The sequence below is a fragment of the Podarcis melisellensis genome (assembly GCF_964234715.1).
Source record: "Podarcis melisellensis genome assembly, chromosome: 10".
Lineage (NCBI taxonomy): Eukaryota > Metazoa > Chordata > Lepidosauria > Squamata > Lacertidae > Podarcis > Podarcis melisellensis.
In genome coordinates this window covers 22,637,455-22,657,013 of record NC_138542.1, presented here as the reverse complement: position 1 = coordinate 22,657,013, position 19,559 = coordinate 22,637,455, and the positions used below count along the sequence as shown (strand labels likewise).

Sequence of the window (19,559 nt, the reverse complement as noted above, 5' to 3'; positions counted from 1 at the left end):
GACTGGACTTAACTGTCCAGGGGTCCTTTACCTTTACCTTATGTTTACTGCATTGTTTAGGCCATCAGAAAATAATTGGCCGGATTGTGCTGAAGTGAAGAGAATCTATCTGAGAGCATTATGACAGTAAACTAGCTATAATGTTTAAATAAAATTATTTATCCAGGTTTCTTAATTGGCAAAGCTGTTACTTTTCATGTCCTTAAGGTACCACTCTTGTTCAGGTACTATAATTGGTTAAAATCTTAACTGAAGTCCAGTCACAATTAAAGCAGTTAGCATATCTTTTTTAAAAAATAGGCGGAGAACTCTAGATCAAATAGCATCTAGTCTGCGGGCGAGCGGTCTGAGTTTAATTAGATCTCAAGAATCCTGGCTTCAGATATAGTAATCAGCTTAAGTTAGCCTTTCTGTGTTGTAAGAAACATTGCTGGTGAGGCGATGTGATTAAATATTGGCCCGGGTTCCAGGTTGAATATTTGGCATGGCTCAGAATGTATCTAAACATCACATTTGTGCTCCATTTGCGGAGCACCAAGCATGTAGGTCAGTTCAGAGCATAAATACAAAACCCTCCATTTATGCCAGTTACCCATTATCTGATGTAATCATTTGACAGCCCATGAATTGCTAGCAAGGTGGAAGAGTGCCATTTCTGTGCACTCTTCTAACAATTACTTGTTCTTCTATATGCTCCACTATGTGGTAAAACTATGTTGCAGCACATGTTCTCTCTGTGTGTATCTTGACTTTACCATCAGGACCACAGTTATAAAAAATAATAAATGCTTCTGCGTCTTAGTGATCTTTCCGAATCAAAAAAATAATTTCATACATTGTCCCTAAATGGGACATATTTATAACATTGTTCCTTAACTACCCCACCTCCAAATTCATCAGTCACAACAAATACAAATATTTATAACAGTTGAGTAGTGAAATTAGAAATATGATAGCAATATTAGAATCAGATTGGTACTGAAAGGCTTCTAATTTTATTTACCATATTACTTTAGACTATTTGTAGCTGAAAAGAGCCTTGTAAATTTGGCAGTCATGTTTCTAGACATCTGCAATATAAATATAATGGATATTTCATCTGAATATGACCATAACAATTATTACATTATAGCTGCTTCCAGACAGGTGGCTCCTAGTGCTAATAAATCATTGCTTCATCTCTTAAGCAGAATTGCAGTTTTCTGTGTGTTCATCCTGCTATGTCCCATCCATACTTAGTAGATGTGGTGTAGCATGCCCTCCAACACCAGAACTTACTTTTCTGTGGAGGATATGAATTGCAGGGTCTCCCTTAGAAACCAGACTTGACAGGGAGTTGCCACCAGTTTTTTGTGTTTGTTTGTTTGTTTTTGTATGCTATACTGTGCTCACTTGTGGGTTTAAGCCAGACTGACTGCAGCTAGAAAACAATATAAAAATCAGAACAGTCTGTAAAGATCAATATCATATCAGTCACTGCTTTGAAGTGAGATATTTTATTTTAATATATTTAAAAAGTTACGGTCAAAGGTTAACATCTGCAATACTTAATTTTGTTGCAGTGTAAAACTGCAGGAAATGAATCACTCAAGCTATTTTCCTAGTTGAATATTTACCATTAGATAAATATAGTCACAGGCACTTAGGAAGTATTCATCAGATTTTCAGTTGCCCAGCAAATGATAATCTAACAATAACCTATGGACTTTGCTATATCCTCCTTTTTCACAAATGTGTCATTTCCCAATTCTATGCTCCCCCACGGATAATACAAGTACAGATAACTCTGGCTGCAATTTCTAGTTTGGGTCAAAGTAGAATTCTGCAAAATTCAAGTGGGGCCTTGACTTTTGCTTTCTTCAGTCTAAAAAATTAGATTGCATTATGACAACATTGGTGAGACATGGCAAAATGGCATAGCTTTATATAAAACCTCTGAATTAAATATAAAACCTCTGGAATTAAAAAAGCCAGACAAATGATATAATGGTCCATTTTGGCAGAGAGAGATATTGCTTTATTGCAAGTCACATCCTTTGACCCAAAAGCCTCCAGATAATCTTTTCTTTGTTATTGGCTCCAGCATTAAAGGCCTAAGGCTTAGAATTCAGAACAGATTCTGGAGCTCAGGCCTGAATCAAATTACATTGCGCTGCCTAGATCAGTGGTGGGGAAATGGATCTGGCCAGCTGTATCATTATGACACCAAAATGATATTGGATGATTGACACTAGTCAAAATTCAAAGGAGGTTGCTGTAACGGCTGATCATTGAAAAGCAGTTATAGCAACCTCTTTTGAAGATGCAATTCCAGTGCCAGTGAGCTTGGCCAAAATGGCCTGGTGAGCCATATGGGAGAGACCAAGTGTGCCTAAATAGAGATTCCACAGCTGGAGATTCCACAGCCCTGGTCTAGATTCTGGAACCATACCCTACAAATCCTGTTTTTTTCATGTCAGAGCACAGCGGCCATTTTGGACACAGCAATCTCACGCCTGCCCCCAAGTGCTTTTTTCAGGACCACAATATTGCGCACTGTCCCAAAACTCCCATTTTTGGGTGCTGTGCTCTCATCTGGAAAAAGCATGTCTTGGACTCCGCAATCTTGCACGGGCCACATGACTAGTGCAGGGGAAGACGCATGATCTGGTTTGGGGACTCATCATGTTGGAGGGTCTCCACCCTTAAAAGGATACATTTCATTCCCCTCCCTTTTAAGCTATAGGAATGCCGTTAAGATCTTGTTATTTTCTGATGTTTTGGCGTGATGTAATGTTTTTATCTTCTATCTTTCTAACTGAATTATTTTTAGCATGATCTTATTATAGGATACTGCTTTTTAATAACTTTAGAATCATTGTTTTGATGTGTGTTGGTGATTTTGTAAACTGTGTTTCAATCTACTAACAGTCTTCAACTGTTCAAATAAATGAAATCCAGCCCTTTATGATAGAACTCATTGCTGATATATCTACTTCTATTTTTCTTATAGATCAGTTTCCAACTTTATCTCAGAATGGATCATGCAGACCATCCCATTATCCTCACACGGACCTATCTCCCATCCTGTCTACTGGAGACTCTGATTTAGCCAGTCCATTGTTGCAGACTAATGTCCACATTGACATAAGCGCCTTAAATCCAGACTTGGTCAAAGAAGTTGAGCATGTGGTTATTGGTGCTGATAGCCTGATAGTCCATTTCAGTGAAGTAATAGGAAGAGGTAGGTGTTGAGTCTGTCACCTCAAGCCACACATCTCCACAGTCATGTATCAAGCACCAAAACATCTAATTGCTTCTTGGAATTACTCTTGCGAATAGTTGTTTTAACCAGCTGGCAGAATGCCATTACAGTAGATTCCAATTGTACCACTAAGGGAAAGTAGTTCCACAGTAAGAGGGTCATTTCAGAGAAGACCCTCCCTCCTCAAGTCCCAATGTCTGGAAGGCATGGTAAGGCCTCCAGTAATCTCAGGTCTGGATTTTACAGAAAGAGGTGCTCTCTCAGATAGCTGCATATCAACCACCAGCTCGTGCAGGCTGTTTAGGGCCTTGAAAGCTAGCAACAGAACCTTATGGCTCAGTGGTGAATAGGCAGGCAATGGAATTCCATTTGTGTATGTGTGCAGAATGATGAGGATTCCAACCGAAAAGCGCATGTAAGATTGCAGCTTAATTCTAACAAAAATGATGATTATTTTTTATACTTGAGGTTAACCGAAGAATCTAGAGAATATGTAGTGTTTGTTGTAGCTGAACATCATATTTCTACCTTCCTCCTCCTCCACACATCTCTTTAAGTGGCTTCCATAGGAAACTCAAGCCATCTCTTCAGTTGCTGCTGCTCAGCCCAGAACCCCTTCAGCTTTAGCACTTGAACAGCATTCTGTGCCTTTGGACTGTTCTCTGAAAGACAACTCAATTAGCAAATTTACTTTAGAACTTTAACATGCAACACATTTCTGTAGAGAATTAATTTATCTACTTTACTTGTTACATGGCTTACCCATTTGTTAAGCAAATGGCTAGCTTTAGAAACATGGAGAATTCCAATCATGTTCCTATTCAACCAGATTTTGAGCCTTCTATCCCTAAATTTCAGTTTGATCTAGACCACACTTTGGATTTAAGGGGGTAGCTGATTTTACAAAACACTCTCTGACCATCAGCTATTTTTTCTGTGTCTGATGCATCTGATTACCTAGTCTCTAATAGTTTCATCTTGTCCCGTCCCCCCAATGTCTACGTCTATTTTAATGAATTTGTTGAATCCCCATTTAAAGTCCATATACAGCAATATAGCTTGTGGCAGTGGTTTCATGATACATTATGCAAATTATTTTTTTCTCTCTCTACCTGGAATCTGCCGCCAATTAAAGTCTTGATCATATATTGCCATTGTCCTTAAAGGTGATGGGAAAATAAGAGTCAGCACTGACTTCGTACAAACCTTTATCTATGGGTGTAAGAAATAACAGAAGTCTGGACTTCTTGTTTGGCAGCAAACCTGGCAAGTTGTCCTCTCGGGCACCCAGGAGGGGTTCCAGATGGAGATTAATGGGGAATAGGGGGCATACCTCCCCTTACCTTTCAAGGGTATCAAAAGGGCACAACCCGTGGTCATCAGCTAGTGCCTTTTCTTTGCAAGTGGTGGTGGAAATCCCTGTCTCGCAGATGAAAAGGTGAGGGCACTGGGCACAATGGCTCTGTCCAAAGACAGCCCCAGTAAGCTACTGTGGTGAGCTGTGGAATACCTTTTAATTCGGACATAATTGGCAAGTGAAGAGGTTACCCACCCCACCCCCCGAAAAGATCCTGATTTATGCTGCAGGAGAAAATCATTTGTTTGGAAAGAATGAAAGATGCTAATTTCTACTTTGCTTGAACGGTGGAAGGAGGGGAGGGGAGGCAATATTTTGAGTCTTTTTCTTTCTTTCTCGGGATCTGCATTATCTTCCCTCCCCAAAAGTAACAGAAGGTAAAGTTTTCGGGAAGAGTGGACTTTAAAGACACCTCTTTGCGATGGATTTATTTTATAACTAAGGACTTTGTCTGAAAGAAAACGGAGAGTAACAATCTTGAGGGACTTTTGAGGGATTTTGACCACCCCTTGGAACTTCGTATTGTGATATAAAAATAGTAAATAGTAAATAGTAAAAGATTGGTAACAACTGGACTGACTGTCTGTTAAGCACTAGGAAGAGAATAAACTGTGGAGTCGGATGTAATGGAATTGAGGATCGGCAGGATGGACTGCAGAAAGATTTATTAGTTTAGGTGGGAGGATGAAGAGGAGATATGGATTTTGTTGATTGTTAATTACATCAGTCCACCCCCCTTGAAGGTTAAAGTTGGAAATGAGAACAGTGAAAGGGGCGGGAAGGACCACAATGTGTACCATCTTGACTTTCACACAGAGAAGAAGAGAGATGGATTATGTTCATTTATAAATGATTTATTAATGAACTGGTAGTATGTAAAATTTAAACTTGGCGAAATGTGAAGGGTGGGTGACACTGAGAGATTGGCAGTGTTAGAGGGAGGCAATGTGTATTATACAAAAAAAAACATTCTAGGGGTTTCATTTTCACCCTCTGCATGCAGCACTAGTGAGGCTGTTGTTTATTACTGGGGCCAGACATCAGGCAGCAATGTTCAAGGCCATGTTAGGGAGGAATGCGTGTATGTTGTCTGGGAGGAAGCAAGATCTGTTTTTCAAAGTGTTACTCAAGAGGTAACAGAAGGAAATGTTTCAGAATAGATGAATGACTATGAGGGGTAGATAAAAGAGGATTTGCCCTTCTCGACTATTTTGTTATAACAATGTATAAAAGCCATAGCAGAAATTGGTAACTGAACAGGTGATGTGTAGGGAGAAGGGATGAGTGTATACTGAAATGATAATCGGAAAAGTTATTTTATTGGGAGCAGCAAAGAAGGGAGGGAAATAGAGGGGACATCGGGGGTGGGTGGGAAGTCAGCTTTTGAATTTGTTTTGATTTTGTATTAATTTGCTGACAGTTTGTTCAAAATTATGGAAAATCAATAAAAATAATTGGCAAAAAAAGTAACAGAAGGCTAACCTTATTCTCAATGCAGGGCATTTTGGATGTGTCTACCATGGAACTTTGTTGGATACCGATGGCAGGAAAATCCACTGTGCTGTGAAATCCTTGAATAGTGAGTCATAGTTTTTCATAGCGAACCACAATGAATTTCAGAGTCAACAGAATCAGCTGCCTTATCAAAGTGCACTTTCACACCCTAGCAATATTAGTTGTATATATGGGCTATTTTCGGACGGTGTCTTGCATATAAAGTTCCCCTAACAATTGATTTGTCTCACCATGTCCTTGTGGAGGAAAATTCACATCCTCCACCCCCCACCCCACCCCGGATAAATAGAAGATTAAAGGAAAGAAAGAAAACATGCTGGTATCATTTTACACACTGCTGGGCTGCTTTGTATTCATTTTTTATGAGTGAGACAGTTGGAAACTGCGGGAGCAAATTGGCACACACTAGTAAATGGCCTTCTTCTGGCTCTGCACTTGGGACATATCTATTTATTATTTCTAGTCTATGAAAAAGGAAGGGAGGTGCAATAAAAACAAGGAAAGAATTCTGGAACTACAAATGTATGCTGTGAATGTGTTAAAGTATATTCTGGCCATGATAAACATTCATTCAGCTATGCAGATGACAATTCAAGTTCAGTTGGCTATAGATACAGAGTTCTGCCTAGTTCTGCAAACACTTAGTAATGTTTCTTATCTGATTAGACATGCTGGATATAATATTTAGAGGAGGGACTATTGACCTAATATCGAGAGAGAACTCAGATATCATTTAATAAATGTGTATTTAAAAGAGTTTTGTTTCGTTCTGAATGCGGGGAGGGGGGATGAGGTAAAGGGTAATAATTGACACTTGTTCCTGTAAATTTCAGTTGTGTTAAAATGTGCTAAAAATGATCTGTACTATGGCTTGGTTTTGCTACTGCATTTCTCAGGGATTACAGATTTGGATGAAGTGTCGCAGTTCCTAAAAGAAGGAATCATAATGAAGGATTTCACTCATCCCAATGTCCTATCACTGCTTGGAATTTGCTTGCCCAGCGAAGGGTCTCCTTTGGTTGTGCTTCCTTACATGAAACACGGGGATCTTCGGAACTTCATTAGGAATGAGTCTCATGTAAGTACAATCCAGGATGTGCTTCAGTGATGTTGTAAAGTTGGCCGTTATACATGACTGCAGCTCTGCTCAACCTAAACACGTTAACTGATTTGTTCAACCATCACTTTTAATCGTGGTTAATACAGTCTGCGTTTTTAGCAAATCTTTCTGCCATGGAATAATAATCCAAAAGAATGGTTTAAAGCCATGATGTTTTTCCAAACACTAAATAATTTCCTCCCTAAAATATGCCACAAAACTGTCATCAAACAGCTTTAAAAATGCCATCTGTGCATATAGTCATTCTTATAAATTAAAAGTAGGACAGCCAGTCAACCAAGAAAGGCAACAACCCTGTAATAGCATGATATTATATAAATGTAATTATTACCTTTCACTCCTAAGCATTCACTGGCACAAAATGAGTTCCCAAGATCTGTCATCTAACTAACTTTTATTATATGATTCTGCCTTACAAATATTTTAGTAGACTGGGAATATGTAGCATTACTATTCCTCCTTACCTGGGAATAAGCCCCATTGAATTACATTGAACTTTCCTATGAGTAGATTAAAGGTAAAGGGACCCCTGACCATTAGGTCCAGTCATGGCTGATTCTGGGGTTGCAGTTCTCATCTTGCTTTATTGGCCGAGGGAGCTGGCATACAGCTTCCGGGTCATGTGGCCAGCGTGACTAAGCCGCTTCTGGCGAACCAGAGCAGTGCACAGAAACACCGTTTACCTTCCCGCTGGAGCGCTACCTATTGCACTTTGACATGCTTTTGAACTGCTAGGTTGGCAGGAGCAGGGACCGAGCAACGGGAACTCACCCCATCCGCCAACCTTCTGATCGGCAAGTCCTAGGCTCTGTGGTTTAACCCACAGCACCACCCATGTCCCTATGAGTAGATTAGGATTGCATTAATTTTTTTATGCGTTGCCATTAAAACCAGATGCTATGTTTCCTCCACTATGCAAAGTTTAATTTTCAGAAACCTGGTGGTAAGACATAGGACAGTAGTCACCAACCTTTCATGGTCCCTCCTTGTGAAAAAACCCAAACCCATCCACACAGACCCACACAGGCAACTTCCCTACCTCTCAAAAAAACAAATTCAGCCATACATCTTTCTCCCAACACACAAACTCAGCCAGGCAAGCAACAAGTCTCCACACCCAAAAAACCAATGCAGACAGGCAATATCTCTTCCCTCAGTCCTCAAACAATAAAACGCACCTAGGCAACATCCCTTGAAAACCAGCCCCACCCATGTAATTTAAAAACAAACAAACCCCCCAAAATCAGGAGGGACCAGAGATCTTGGTAGCATGTCAAAGGAGGTGTTTGTGGCTGGCTGATCATAAGCATCATGTTAATGACCCCAGACATAAACCTAATGACATGCTTCAATTGTATTTTGAAACTGACTTCTGTACTATGGTTTGTTGTTGTTATCAATTATTAAATGTTCTGTTGTATTATGTTATCTAATGAAAATTGCTGCCCATGTTTTATAGAACCCAACAGTAAAGGATTTGATTGGATTTGGTCTGCAAGTGGCAAAGGGAATGAAATACCTCGCAAGCAAAAAGTTTGTCCATAGAGATTTAGCAGCAAGAAATTGTATGTAAGTACAGCAGTCTGATTCCCACAGTCTTTTTGGCTAAAGGAATGTTTGAAGAAGGAACATTTCACATTGCACAACTATATTTGTTGCTCTCGTGTCATGCCATTCTAGTGTAGAGCTCAGAAACTCACTTCCACTGATGTAATCGCCATGCCGAGAACTGCTGAGCTTTACACAGAAAGCTACACAGTGGTACCTTGGGTTACAGACGCTTCAGGTTAAGAACAGTTTCAGGTGAAGAACGGACCTCCAGAACGAATTAAGTTCTCAACCCGAGGTACCACTGTATATCACTTGTGCAGCACAATCCTGTGTGTATTAACTCTGTGGCAAGTCACAATGCATTCTGTGTTGCTTCTAGGGAAGTGTGCATAGGTTCGCAGCCTTAAAAGCATTTTTTGGGGCAGAATTATTCCACTGAAATGTTTCTACTTAAGAGATCATTCTCTCTTCCTAAAAATGCCAAGGCTTACCTTTGAAATCCTTTGCTTCCATGCTCCTGGCTGAATTGGACACGACAAACTGTAAATGTTACTCGTACACTTCAACCAAAATAAAACAGTTTCTGCTTGAAAAATGAAATGAATAAAACTTCAAAATCTATTATAAATATTCTTCAGCTCCCAAGCCTCACTTTTGTATACCCATATAACATACAATGCATTGAAGGACATGAGAAAATTTGAGGGCTCACAACCTACGGTCAACAAGCTGTAAAATCAATTGTCATGTGTAACCTGTTGTAGACAATGTTAATTGCCAGGCACATTTTGACTAAACAGTTGCCTTCAGTGACATAAATTCAAAAAGGCTGCTTTCAACATAAATCCAGAAGGTACAGTGTAAATAAATACTCACGTTACCAAATGAAATAATGTACTAGGGTCTTCTACTCAAACATTTGAGGCGTCCCTCCTTCAACAACAAAAATATATTCATGCTTTTCTTCTGGGAACACATTTTTTTAAAAAAGAAAGAAAGACACCTTTGTCAGATTTTATTGCTGCTGGTCCATTTGACTTAGAGATGTTTGCACACACAAGCTCTCCAATGAGCCTAGTACAAAGGAGCTTAGGTACACAGTTCCTTCACTGTGTACCAATGAAGGAACTTTTTTGCCATAGCACAGCACCATTTTTAACATGTTTGCTTGTACACAACATTGTGAGCTGTTGCCTTTGGAGTGCTTGCAGGTGAATTAACTGATTCAAAAGCAATTGTGGCTTGATGTCACCATGATAGGTGACAAATTACCTGCCAAATTTGTTTTAGAGAACTACAATTTTCCTTTTTTAGTTTCATTATGCAGTTGCTAAAGTTACTCATCAAATGCACATCTTCCCTATGTTACTGCACTGAAATAAGCACGGCTGAGTTACAGAAAGAAAATAAACCAAAGTTCTGTACAGAGGGTCTTTCTGTACGTGGCTTTGCTTTGACCTCTGCTATGCAAGAATTTTTATACCTAACAAAAATTATGCAAAGAATCTTATTAGCGTCTGAGTGACCAGACAGTTTAGTTCATACAATGAAAGATTGGTACAATAGCTGTCAGCATTGTTAATACTGATGCATCACCAACATTATGAATTAATGAGCTTAACCACATTAATTAAAAGTTCACTCTCAAGACATGTGGTGTTTGAGTTCAGTTAGCATAAAAATGTGACTGTCCCTTTGTAGATGAGTGTTATTTAAGTATTAAGCACGTCAGTAAAGCAGCTCCATTTTTACTATTCAACATGCAGATTTGTTAGCCCACTGGCTTATTTCACTTAGTAGTTTTTCATTTTGATGAGTTTCTTCTAAGATACGAAAGGGGAGAAAACATTCAAGTTATCCAAGGCCATTCAAGTCTGCTTTGCAGCTTCAGTTGCCAAATATAAAAGGGGAAAAAATTACTTAGCGGAGAACTAGTGAAAGTGCCTGTGGTCGGGGATTGGCTGTAACTTTCCTGCCAACCAGAAATACATTATACTAGCCATGACTGGCATGTGGTGATACGGTTGTGTGATTTGGATCACCATGCATACTCAGCTTTTTTCCCATCGGTCTCAAGAGACATAGGAGTGTTCCTCCAGGGGTCAAAGTCAAACTGCTGGAGAATCACAGCGCCTGCCGTGGTTGCTGAGACTGGTAACTCAAAGCTTCTGTCTCCTGTATTGTTTTTGCAGTGTTAGCAGCACTGAAATGACCTCTCTGGGACGCAAGCTTGGGCAGTGTGTATGGAGGACCTGGGCTACCCAGATAGCAAGACTCTTGGCCTCATTGATGTGGCCCAAAGGAAATCAGAGTAAGATGCTAGGCAGGAGACGTGCAAGGCACCACCCAACCACCTTAGGGACTCCCCTCTGTATTTGTATAGGGTTTAATCCTTAGCTTTCTCCTTCAACTCAGCCCACATGTACAGAGCAGGGTGGACAGTCTTTTTGATAGGAGCTTTCCCTCACACCTAAACAATTATAGATTTGTTCTGCCCTATATCAATATTTTAGATAGAATGTAAAATACTGAGAATGAAAAATAGCCCAATAGTTCAGCAGCTACTGGGAATTTCCATGATGCAAGCCATGCTGAAATAAGCAGACGTTGCCCTAAGCTTACAGGTGTGCTTATCCACAATGACGGTGTCCATTCACTTTAATGGTGTTTATGTGGAAGCTATGTTTATCGAAAGACACACTGCATAACAGATGTTGTGGGCACTGGTGTTCATCATCTCCAAATACCAGATCACTGCATCTTAGTTGTTAAGGAAGTGTCATCATTTTAATGGTATTATAAGCATGTTTATTAAACAGATATTGCTGTTGTTTGCCTGTTTATTATTTGTTGAAATGTTTAACATAGCCTTCCAAAGCTATGTCCTCAAAGGCATTGTGTCGTTTCGTTTCCAGATAATGGTATTTATCATTTCTCTAGGTTGGATGAAAAATTCACTGTCAAAGTTGCTGATTTTGGCCTTGCTAGAGATGTCTATGATAAAGAGTACTACAGCGTACACAATAAAACAGGAGCCAAACTGCCAGTAAAATGGATGGCTTTAGAAAGTTTGCAGACTCAGAAGTTCACTACAAAGTCAGATGTGGTAATATGTCTATAATTATTTATGTAGCTCTTGCTGACTTTCCACATTTCAAAGCATTCCTGGAAATATTAAAGGAAAAGAACGACATGGTAGATTAATGCAAAAAGCTTGCAATCCTAAATCAGAACTAAGATTCAGCACTTTTAGCTTGAGGAATAAATCTGACTGGTTTTCTCTTTTTTGCTTTTGGGCACACATCCTCAAACCACAGAATTTTAGACATGACAGCCGTGGTTGGCAAAATTTTAGGACCCTGCCTGTCTTGATGGACACACCCTCAGTCATAAGCAAGCCAATTTGGAAGAAACCTGTGACAAACTTGAGCACATTAGCCAATCTGTGAGGGTTGGTCAACTTAATCTAACCAGATCCATTTCCCACCTCCCACATCTTAAAATTCTCTTTTTCTGTTTGTGAGCTCCATAAACAGTAGAGGGACTTGTCCCAGCCTTTTTCATCATCGGTCCTTGTTGAGAAGTGTTGTGGATTCCAAACTGTGGGTGTTGCTTTCTTGGAGTCCCTCTCTTCACTTGAAATGTTACTCTGTTCTGGGTAGAAGTTCCCTTATCATTCATGACATCATTCAGTGTTGCCCAGCCCAGATCGCCTCTTTCCTCAGCCAGCATGCCCTTTGACTATGCAAGATGGTAATTGGTTCTAGTTCCAAGTAGATACCCTTTACCAATAGTGAAGGGCTGTCCTGTCAAGATTCAGATTTCCATTTGACCTGCTGTACTTTGCCATATATTCTCGACTAGTTTTGTTGGTGTAAATGCTCTCAAGACAATTTAATATTTTAAAACTTCTAAGAATTTTCTCCTAACGTAGGTTGCAGCACGTAAAACTGACTAACCAGTGTGAAGACCAGCCTTCCCCAACAAGGTATTCTCCAGATATTTTGGAGGCCTGTGGCTGTAGCCCTGGACATCTGAAGGACCCTAGGTTAGGGGAAGGCTGGTGTACATCATTAATGTTCTTAACTCTTGGTTCTCTCTATTGTTTACAGCACAAAATTTAATTCAGCCATTGCCAACGTGGTGCCCTCCAGTCCAAAACTTCTGGAGAGTACCAGGTTTGTAATGGCTGGTTTAATTTTTTGAAGGTTAAGCCCATAGTAAAATTTGTGTGTGTGTTTGTGTGTGCTATAGAAAGACCCAAGCTCCTCTTTGTTTTTTGTTAGTGGTCCTTTGGAGTATTACTGTGGGAGCTGATGACAAGAGGAGCACCACCCTACCCTGACGTCAACTCTTTTGACATCACTATCTACTTGCTACAAGGAAGAAGGCTCTTGCAGCCTGAATATTGCCCAGATCCACTGTAAGGAAATGGTTTATAAAACCTTATACACATATTGCCAAGTTTTAGGGATAATGCTCTATAGAGGATAATTCACTTTCCTTGTCTTTCAACTGCAGGTATGAAGTCATGCTAAAATGTTGGCATCCAAAGCCTGAACTGCGGCCAGCCTTCTCCGAGCTAGTTTCAGATATATCAATGATCTTCTCTACTTTCATTGGCGAGCATTACGTTCACGTGAATGCCACCTACGTCAATGTGAAATGTGTTGCACCTTATCCATCTCTTTTGTCATCGCAAGACAACATAGACAGGGAAGCAAATACATGACCAAGCACGTTTTTACCATCAAGGGGTGGGAAACCATAAATCGTGGCCAATGACTTTTTTTGTCTGTTGGTTTCTGTGAAGGCACTGTGTTTGTTTGTGTTGTACAAATTGCACTACTTTGAGGAGACAATTTCATGTTGCTGAAAGCTATGGATTTCTGTGTTGTCCAGATAAGAATTTTCAAGTGTGATGGACAACCGTAGCACCAACAGTGCTATTGCAACACCTAATCTAATGCCAGCTATCATTCACTTGTGAGTAATCTAGCTGCTGCTATAAATCACATCATGTACAGCAGATGAATTCATAGATTCATCAGTAACTCAGACTTCCAGGCACTTAACAAATGAGCTAACACTTGGTCAGCAGTCTTTTGCTGCCTAAGGTTGCAAACAGTTATCTCATCTCTATTGAAGATTTGTTTTGCCTTCTGTAGAAATTTGGCTGTTTTGAAGGCATACAGTGACCAAATGGGCATTTATCACATAGACCAGGGACCACAATTCTTGTTTTTGCAAAAGAACACAGTATACTAATTGAAATTATCATGTGATAAAAATATTTCAACAACTGGCATTCCCATTCTGCAACGAAGTTTAAAACTTAAGAAGTCTCTGCAACCAGTAGGTTAAACAAATTTGTGGCCAACATTGCAGAGGCTTAAGAAATCAGCTGAGTAGTTACTCTAAATTTTAGCAACAATGGCTGTGTGTTAATCAAAGGATTTGCAGCAGGAGAAAGGAGAAGAGCGCGAACAAAGGAAAGGGGGGGAGATCAGCCAAACTTGAACCAAAAGGAGTGCAACTGCTGCTAAGCTGGGCATGCCATTGAGAAAGAACTGAAAATAGATTTTGACATAGCCCATAACTGCTTGATATATTTGACTGATTATATGGATTGTGACATGCCATATATGTCTTTAGAATAATGACCAAAAACGCAGGTTTTTAAAAACAGTAATTTAAATAATTTTGTAAACTGCTCTTAACTCTTGAGCATCATGTTTTGTTTCTGTTCCTGTGGAGTTCAGTGCATTCTACTGTATAGACTGTTTGACGTAGGATTGATAGCTAGTTTTGTTGGTGTAAAACCTTTCAAAGCATTCTATTTTTATATTGAAAAGTTTTATTTTTAATTAATCTATATATAAAGGTTTGCACTGTGAACATTTAAAAATATGTTACCAGCTTTTCATTCATAAGTTGTATAGAAGTTAAAAACTTTATTCTGTAAAAAAACCCAACAACTGTAAAGGCCAGGAGTTGACTGCATGCCACATCCACCCCAAGTGTTAAAATCCCCATTGCTGGAATTAAAAACAACAACAACCCTGTTCTAAGACCTTTGAGGAGGCGATGCTTATAAAGAATCCAATTATAAGGGAGATTTATTGTTCTTGAAAAGAGAATGCTACACTGAAAGATTTATGATGAAGTTGGAGTGGGTAAGCAAACTACTTGCTGATAATACTGGATTGTATTAAATTGCCACTTCCATTCCAGCAACAAATATTTCATGCGCGCTGAGAGCAATGTTAATTGTGAACTGCCTTAACACTGAAACTTCTGCTGCAGGCAAAAAGAAGAAAAGGAAGATCCTAAGGGGGTAAGGAAAATCATGTTGCCAAGGCTTAGCACAGTCATTCTAAACCTGTGTACACTTGCTTTGAGGAATGCAGGGAGATGGGGAATGTAACAGTTAGACTATTTATGAGGAGAAATTAATGTTGTGTCTGGGACACCTGTAAATAATACGTGATTCTTGTAGGGATTTGATGTTTGTACATTCATACAGTATACTTGCCAAAAGATGGATGGTACTTGCCTTTATAATTGTGATGGACCTAGCAAACTTAAAATAAACCTAGAAGTTTGTATGCTGGCTGTTTGTTTTAAGTGTGCATATAATGAGAGTGGCTTTTGTCCTGCCTAGCCTTGGAATCAGTAGGGCTATAGAGGGGATGTGGAATGGTTCCCACCCCATACCCTGGACAGAGGAATCGGGTGCCTTGCAATTTGAGACTAAAAAGAAACGGACAACTTAAGAACCCAATTCAATGCTGGGTTTAAAAGAAAAGAAAGTTTTCAGGTCCCCAATCCATGCACGTTTTACTTGGGAGGAAGCCTCTTTGACCTTGGTTAGGATTTACTTCTGAGTAACAATGGCAATTTTAATCTGAAATCTTAGATGCAGTATTATGCCCAAAGGTCAGAAACTGCTCGTGTTTATGAAATTCCCTGTCGCAAAATGCGCCTAGAACAAGGGGGAGTTTTGAGCACTGCCTTTACACCGGTTGTTGCTGCTATCCGTCATTCCTTGGGCGGAGCTGATATCCCATCGTTGAGCATGTTAGCTTATTAGTATAATGTGATGGGACGATGAGCTGCTTGTGCGTAAAATGCAAGTCCCTCAGAGTTTGATCAGGTTTTCAAACCTCTGCCTGTGACGGAGCCCCTCCAGCATGGCTGCGTCAATCACTAGTAGAATCCGAAAGTGGCTGCTTTCGGAAACGTTTCCAACATAAAAGCTCCTTAACGGAAACACGTCGTCTGGCCTCTCGGCGTGACAGTTTCCGTCGAGGTGTGGGTGTCCCTATAGGAGGTCCTGAGACCTCCCCACTGGTTTCGCTTGAAGCGTCTCTGAGCCATCCCTCCGACTCACTTTCCCTTGGAGTTCTTGCTCGCCCTCTACTGGTTCCCTCTTCCGCTGCTACTGCTCTCTCAACCTCAGGGAGCCTTTGCACCTGCGGCGCTTTAGATGTCAGTTCCCTGACATCCACCTCCCCTCCAGGGCCCCCTTCACCCCCTCCCGTCTCCTCTCCTACTGGCGGTGAGGAGGTAAAACCCCTGAAAGAACCTCCCTCATCTTCCGACGTCGCGAACACTTCCTTCCACTTGTTGCTGTTCCTACTCTCTAGGTACTCTTCGTCATCAGAGTCCACTCCATCTTCCAACTCCGACTCCGCGAACCCTTCCATTTCCTCTTCCTCATCGGTGGTGCCGAAATACTCCCTCCTAAACCTTGCTATAGGCTGAGGTTTCCTCGGGAACCTTTGGTGGAACGTTTCTGTTAAAACCTCGTCATTGACTTCCTCTGCACTTACCCAGGTGTTTTCTGACTCCGGTTCCCCTTCCCACGCCACCAAATACTCCACCTGATTACCCTTCCACCTGGAATCGAGGATTTCCGCTACATGGTTGCGGCGTTCCCTCTCTTCCAAGGCTGGTCCCCTGACGTGCTCCCCTTCACGTCCCCCCCTGTATGGTGACAGTAACGACCTGTGGAACACTGGGTGCAATTTCATGTGGTTGGGTAATCGGAGTTTGAAAGCTACCGGGTTGACCTGCTGAATCACCTCAAAGGGTCCCAATCTTCTGGGCCTCAGTTTCTTACAACCCCCTTTGAACGGCAACCCTTGGGTTGACAACCACACTTGATCCCCCACCCTTATGGTTTCACCTTCCCTTCTGTTCTTGTCTGCCTGCTTCTTATATTGTGCCTTGGCCCTTTCTAAGTTGAGCTGGAGCTGCTGATGGATGGCTTCCATCTCTTCTACAAAATGTTCAGCCGCTGGAACGCTCCATCTCTCCCCTCCTTCCCCTGGAAATGCCCTGGGGTGACACCCGTAATTAGCCAAAAAGGGACTCATCCCTGTGGACACATTCTCCGCATTATTGTAGGCAAATTCTGCCAACGCCAACTTTTCGACCCAATCGTTCTCTCTGTCATTGACATAACACCTAAGATATTGTTGAAGAATGCCATTTGCCCTTTCCGCCTGCCCGTTGGTTTCAGGGTGCCGGGCAGTTGAAAAATTAACTTCCACGTGTAGCAAGCTCATGAGCTTCCTCCAGAACCTGGAAGTAAATTGTTTGCCTCGATCTGAGATCACCCTCGAGGGAGCCCCGTGCAACCTAAAGATATGTTCCACAAACAACTTCGCCGTTTCTTCCGCTGTGACTGCATGTGAGCATGCTACAAAATGGCACATCTTAGTTAACAGGTCTACTACTACCATGATGGCTGTTTTCCCCTTGGACCTTGGCAGATCCGTCATAAAATCTATTGATATCGCTTCCCAAGGCCGTTCTGGTGTGGGTAAAGGTTCTAATAACCCTGCCGGCGCCCTTCTTTCCCCTTTGGCTCGCTGACATTGGTCACACCCTCTTACATACTCCCTTACATCTTCCCTCACCTTAGGCCACCAAAATTCCCTGGTAACCAACCACATGGTTTTGTGTTGCCCAAAATGTCCCGCCGTGGGGCTATCATGCAACTGCTTGAGTACTCTCCCCCTCAATTCACCTTCGGGTATATACAGTGCCCCTTTGTAATACAATGCCCCATTTCTTTCCTCAAAACCTCCGGGGCTCTCGCCCTCCCCCCTGAGACCTCTGAGCTTATCCTGGGCATATTCATCATTTTCCGTTTCCTCCACCAGTTCCCGTTGCCCCACCAGCGCCGCCCCACACACCCAGCGGTCCTCCGGGATGACATGTCTCTCTTCGATCACCTCCTCCCCTTCCCAATATTCTGGTTTGCGTGAGAGCGCATCCGCCCTGACGTTTTCTGGGCCTGGCACATAACAAATCTCAAAGTTAAATTTGGAGAATTCCTGTGCCCATCTCACTTGTCGTTGGTTGAGCACTCGAGCTGTTCTCCAATACTCTAAATTTTTGTGGTCGGTGCACACTTGCACCTTGTGTTGTGCCCCAATTAATAAATGTCTCCACCTCCGGAATGCTTCGTGAATGGCAAGTAGTTCCCTGTCATACACCGTGTAATTCCTCTCGGACTTATTCAGTTTCCGCGAGAAGAATGCACACGGTCTCCACTCCGACGCACTCCTCCCCGGTTGAAGAAGGACCGCCCCTATAGCCCGGTCGGATGCATCTGTTTCCACTCTCATGGGTTTTTGTAAATCCACATGCAGAAGTTGTTCTTCCGAGGCGAAAGCCCTTTTCAGTTCTTCAAAGGCTCGATCCGCCTCCACCGTCCAAACAAATTTCTTCTTGCTGCTGAGGCAGTCGGTGATGGGCGCCGTCAAGTGGGCAAAGTTCTTGATGAACTTCCGATAAAAGTTCCCAAACCCCAAGAATCTTTGCACGTCCTTCTTGGTCTTCGGTGTCTTCCATTCCAGTACCGCTTGAACCTTGCCTGGATCCATGGCCAATCCCTTGTCTGACAAGCGGTACCCCAGGAATTCCACCTCCTTGGTATGAAACTGGCACTTCTCCAGTTTCACCCACAGCTGGTTGGCTTGCAGCCTGCCCAACACTTCTCGAACGTCCCTCACATGCTGTTCCTCATCTTCCGAATACACCAACACGTCGTCTAAAAAGGCCACACAGTTCTTGTAGAGCAAAGGTCCCAGAACGTGGTTTATAAAAGCTTGAAAACAGGCAGAGCCCCCTTGTAGACCGAAGGGCATAACGAGGTATTCAAAGGCTCCCAAAGGGGTAAACATGGTGGTCTTCCATTCATCTCCCTTCCTTATGCGTATCAGATTGTACGCCCCCCGCAGGTCCAGTTTTGTAAAAATCTTTCCCTTCCTTACTCTGGTCAAAATGTCGTCAATTCGGGGCATAGGGAAAGCCAGGGGCTCCGACACTGCATTGAGGGCCCTGAAGTCACACACCAGTCTCGGTTTGTCTGTGTTCTTTTTGTCCACAAAAAACACTGGGCTGCCCCCCACCGCTCGGGACTCTCTGATGAAACCTCGCTTCAAGTTTTTGTCAATGAACTCCCTCAGCTCCTGCATCTCCCTGTCTGACATGGCGTACAGCTTGCCTACTGGGAGTTGGGCCCCTGGGAGTAGGTTGATTTGACAGTCAAAGGGTCTATGCGGTGGCAGTTTGTCTGCTTCCCTTTCGCTGAATACGTTGCTCAGATCTGCGTATTGCGGGGGCACCTTCCCTTTGCCCATCACTTCCATCCCCGCTAGGGTGACTCTGTCTCCTCCCGAGACCTTCCCCTCCTTGCAGTGTTCTAGGCAATGCGCTGACCCAAAGGAGACCACCCTCTGATGCCAGCCCACTAG

The 19,559-nt window shown here is 42.0% G+C and overlaps 1 protein-coding gene across 2 annotated transcripts in view; it reads left to right on the top strand.

Moving 5' to 3' along the window:
• The window catches only part of MET (MET proto-oncogene, receptor tyrosine kinase), a 109,524-nt gene extending 94,124 nt beyond the window's left edge, over positions 1 to 15,400 (top strand). For both annotated transcript variants that reach the window (XM_081928920.1, XM_081928921.1), the window contains exons 15-21: positions 2,993 to 3,223; positions 6,100 to 6,180; positions 7,013 to 7,194; positions 8,696 to 8,805; positions 11,728 to 11,893; positions 13,074 to 13,210; positions 13,309 to 15,400. In XM_081928920.1, coding sequence (XP_081785046.1) covers positions 2,993 to 3,223; positions 6,100 to 6,180; positions 7,013 to 7,194; positions 8,696 to 8,805; positions 11,728 to 11,893; positions 13,074 to 13,210; positions 13,309 to 13,519 — 1,118 coding nt within the window. In that variant the 3' untranslated portion in view covers positions 13,520 to 15,400. The remainder of the gene's footprint in view (positions 1 to 2,992; positions 3,224 to 6,099; positions 6,181 to 7,012; positions 7,195 to 8,695; positions 8,806 to 11,727; positions 11,894 to 13,073; positions 13,211 to 13,308) is intronic.
• Positions 15,401 to 19,559: the final 4,159 nt, after the last annotated feature.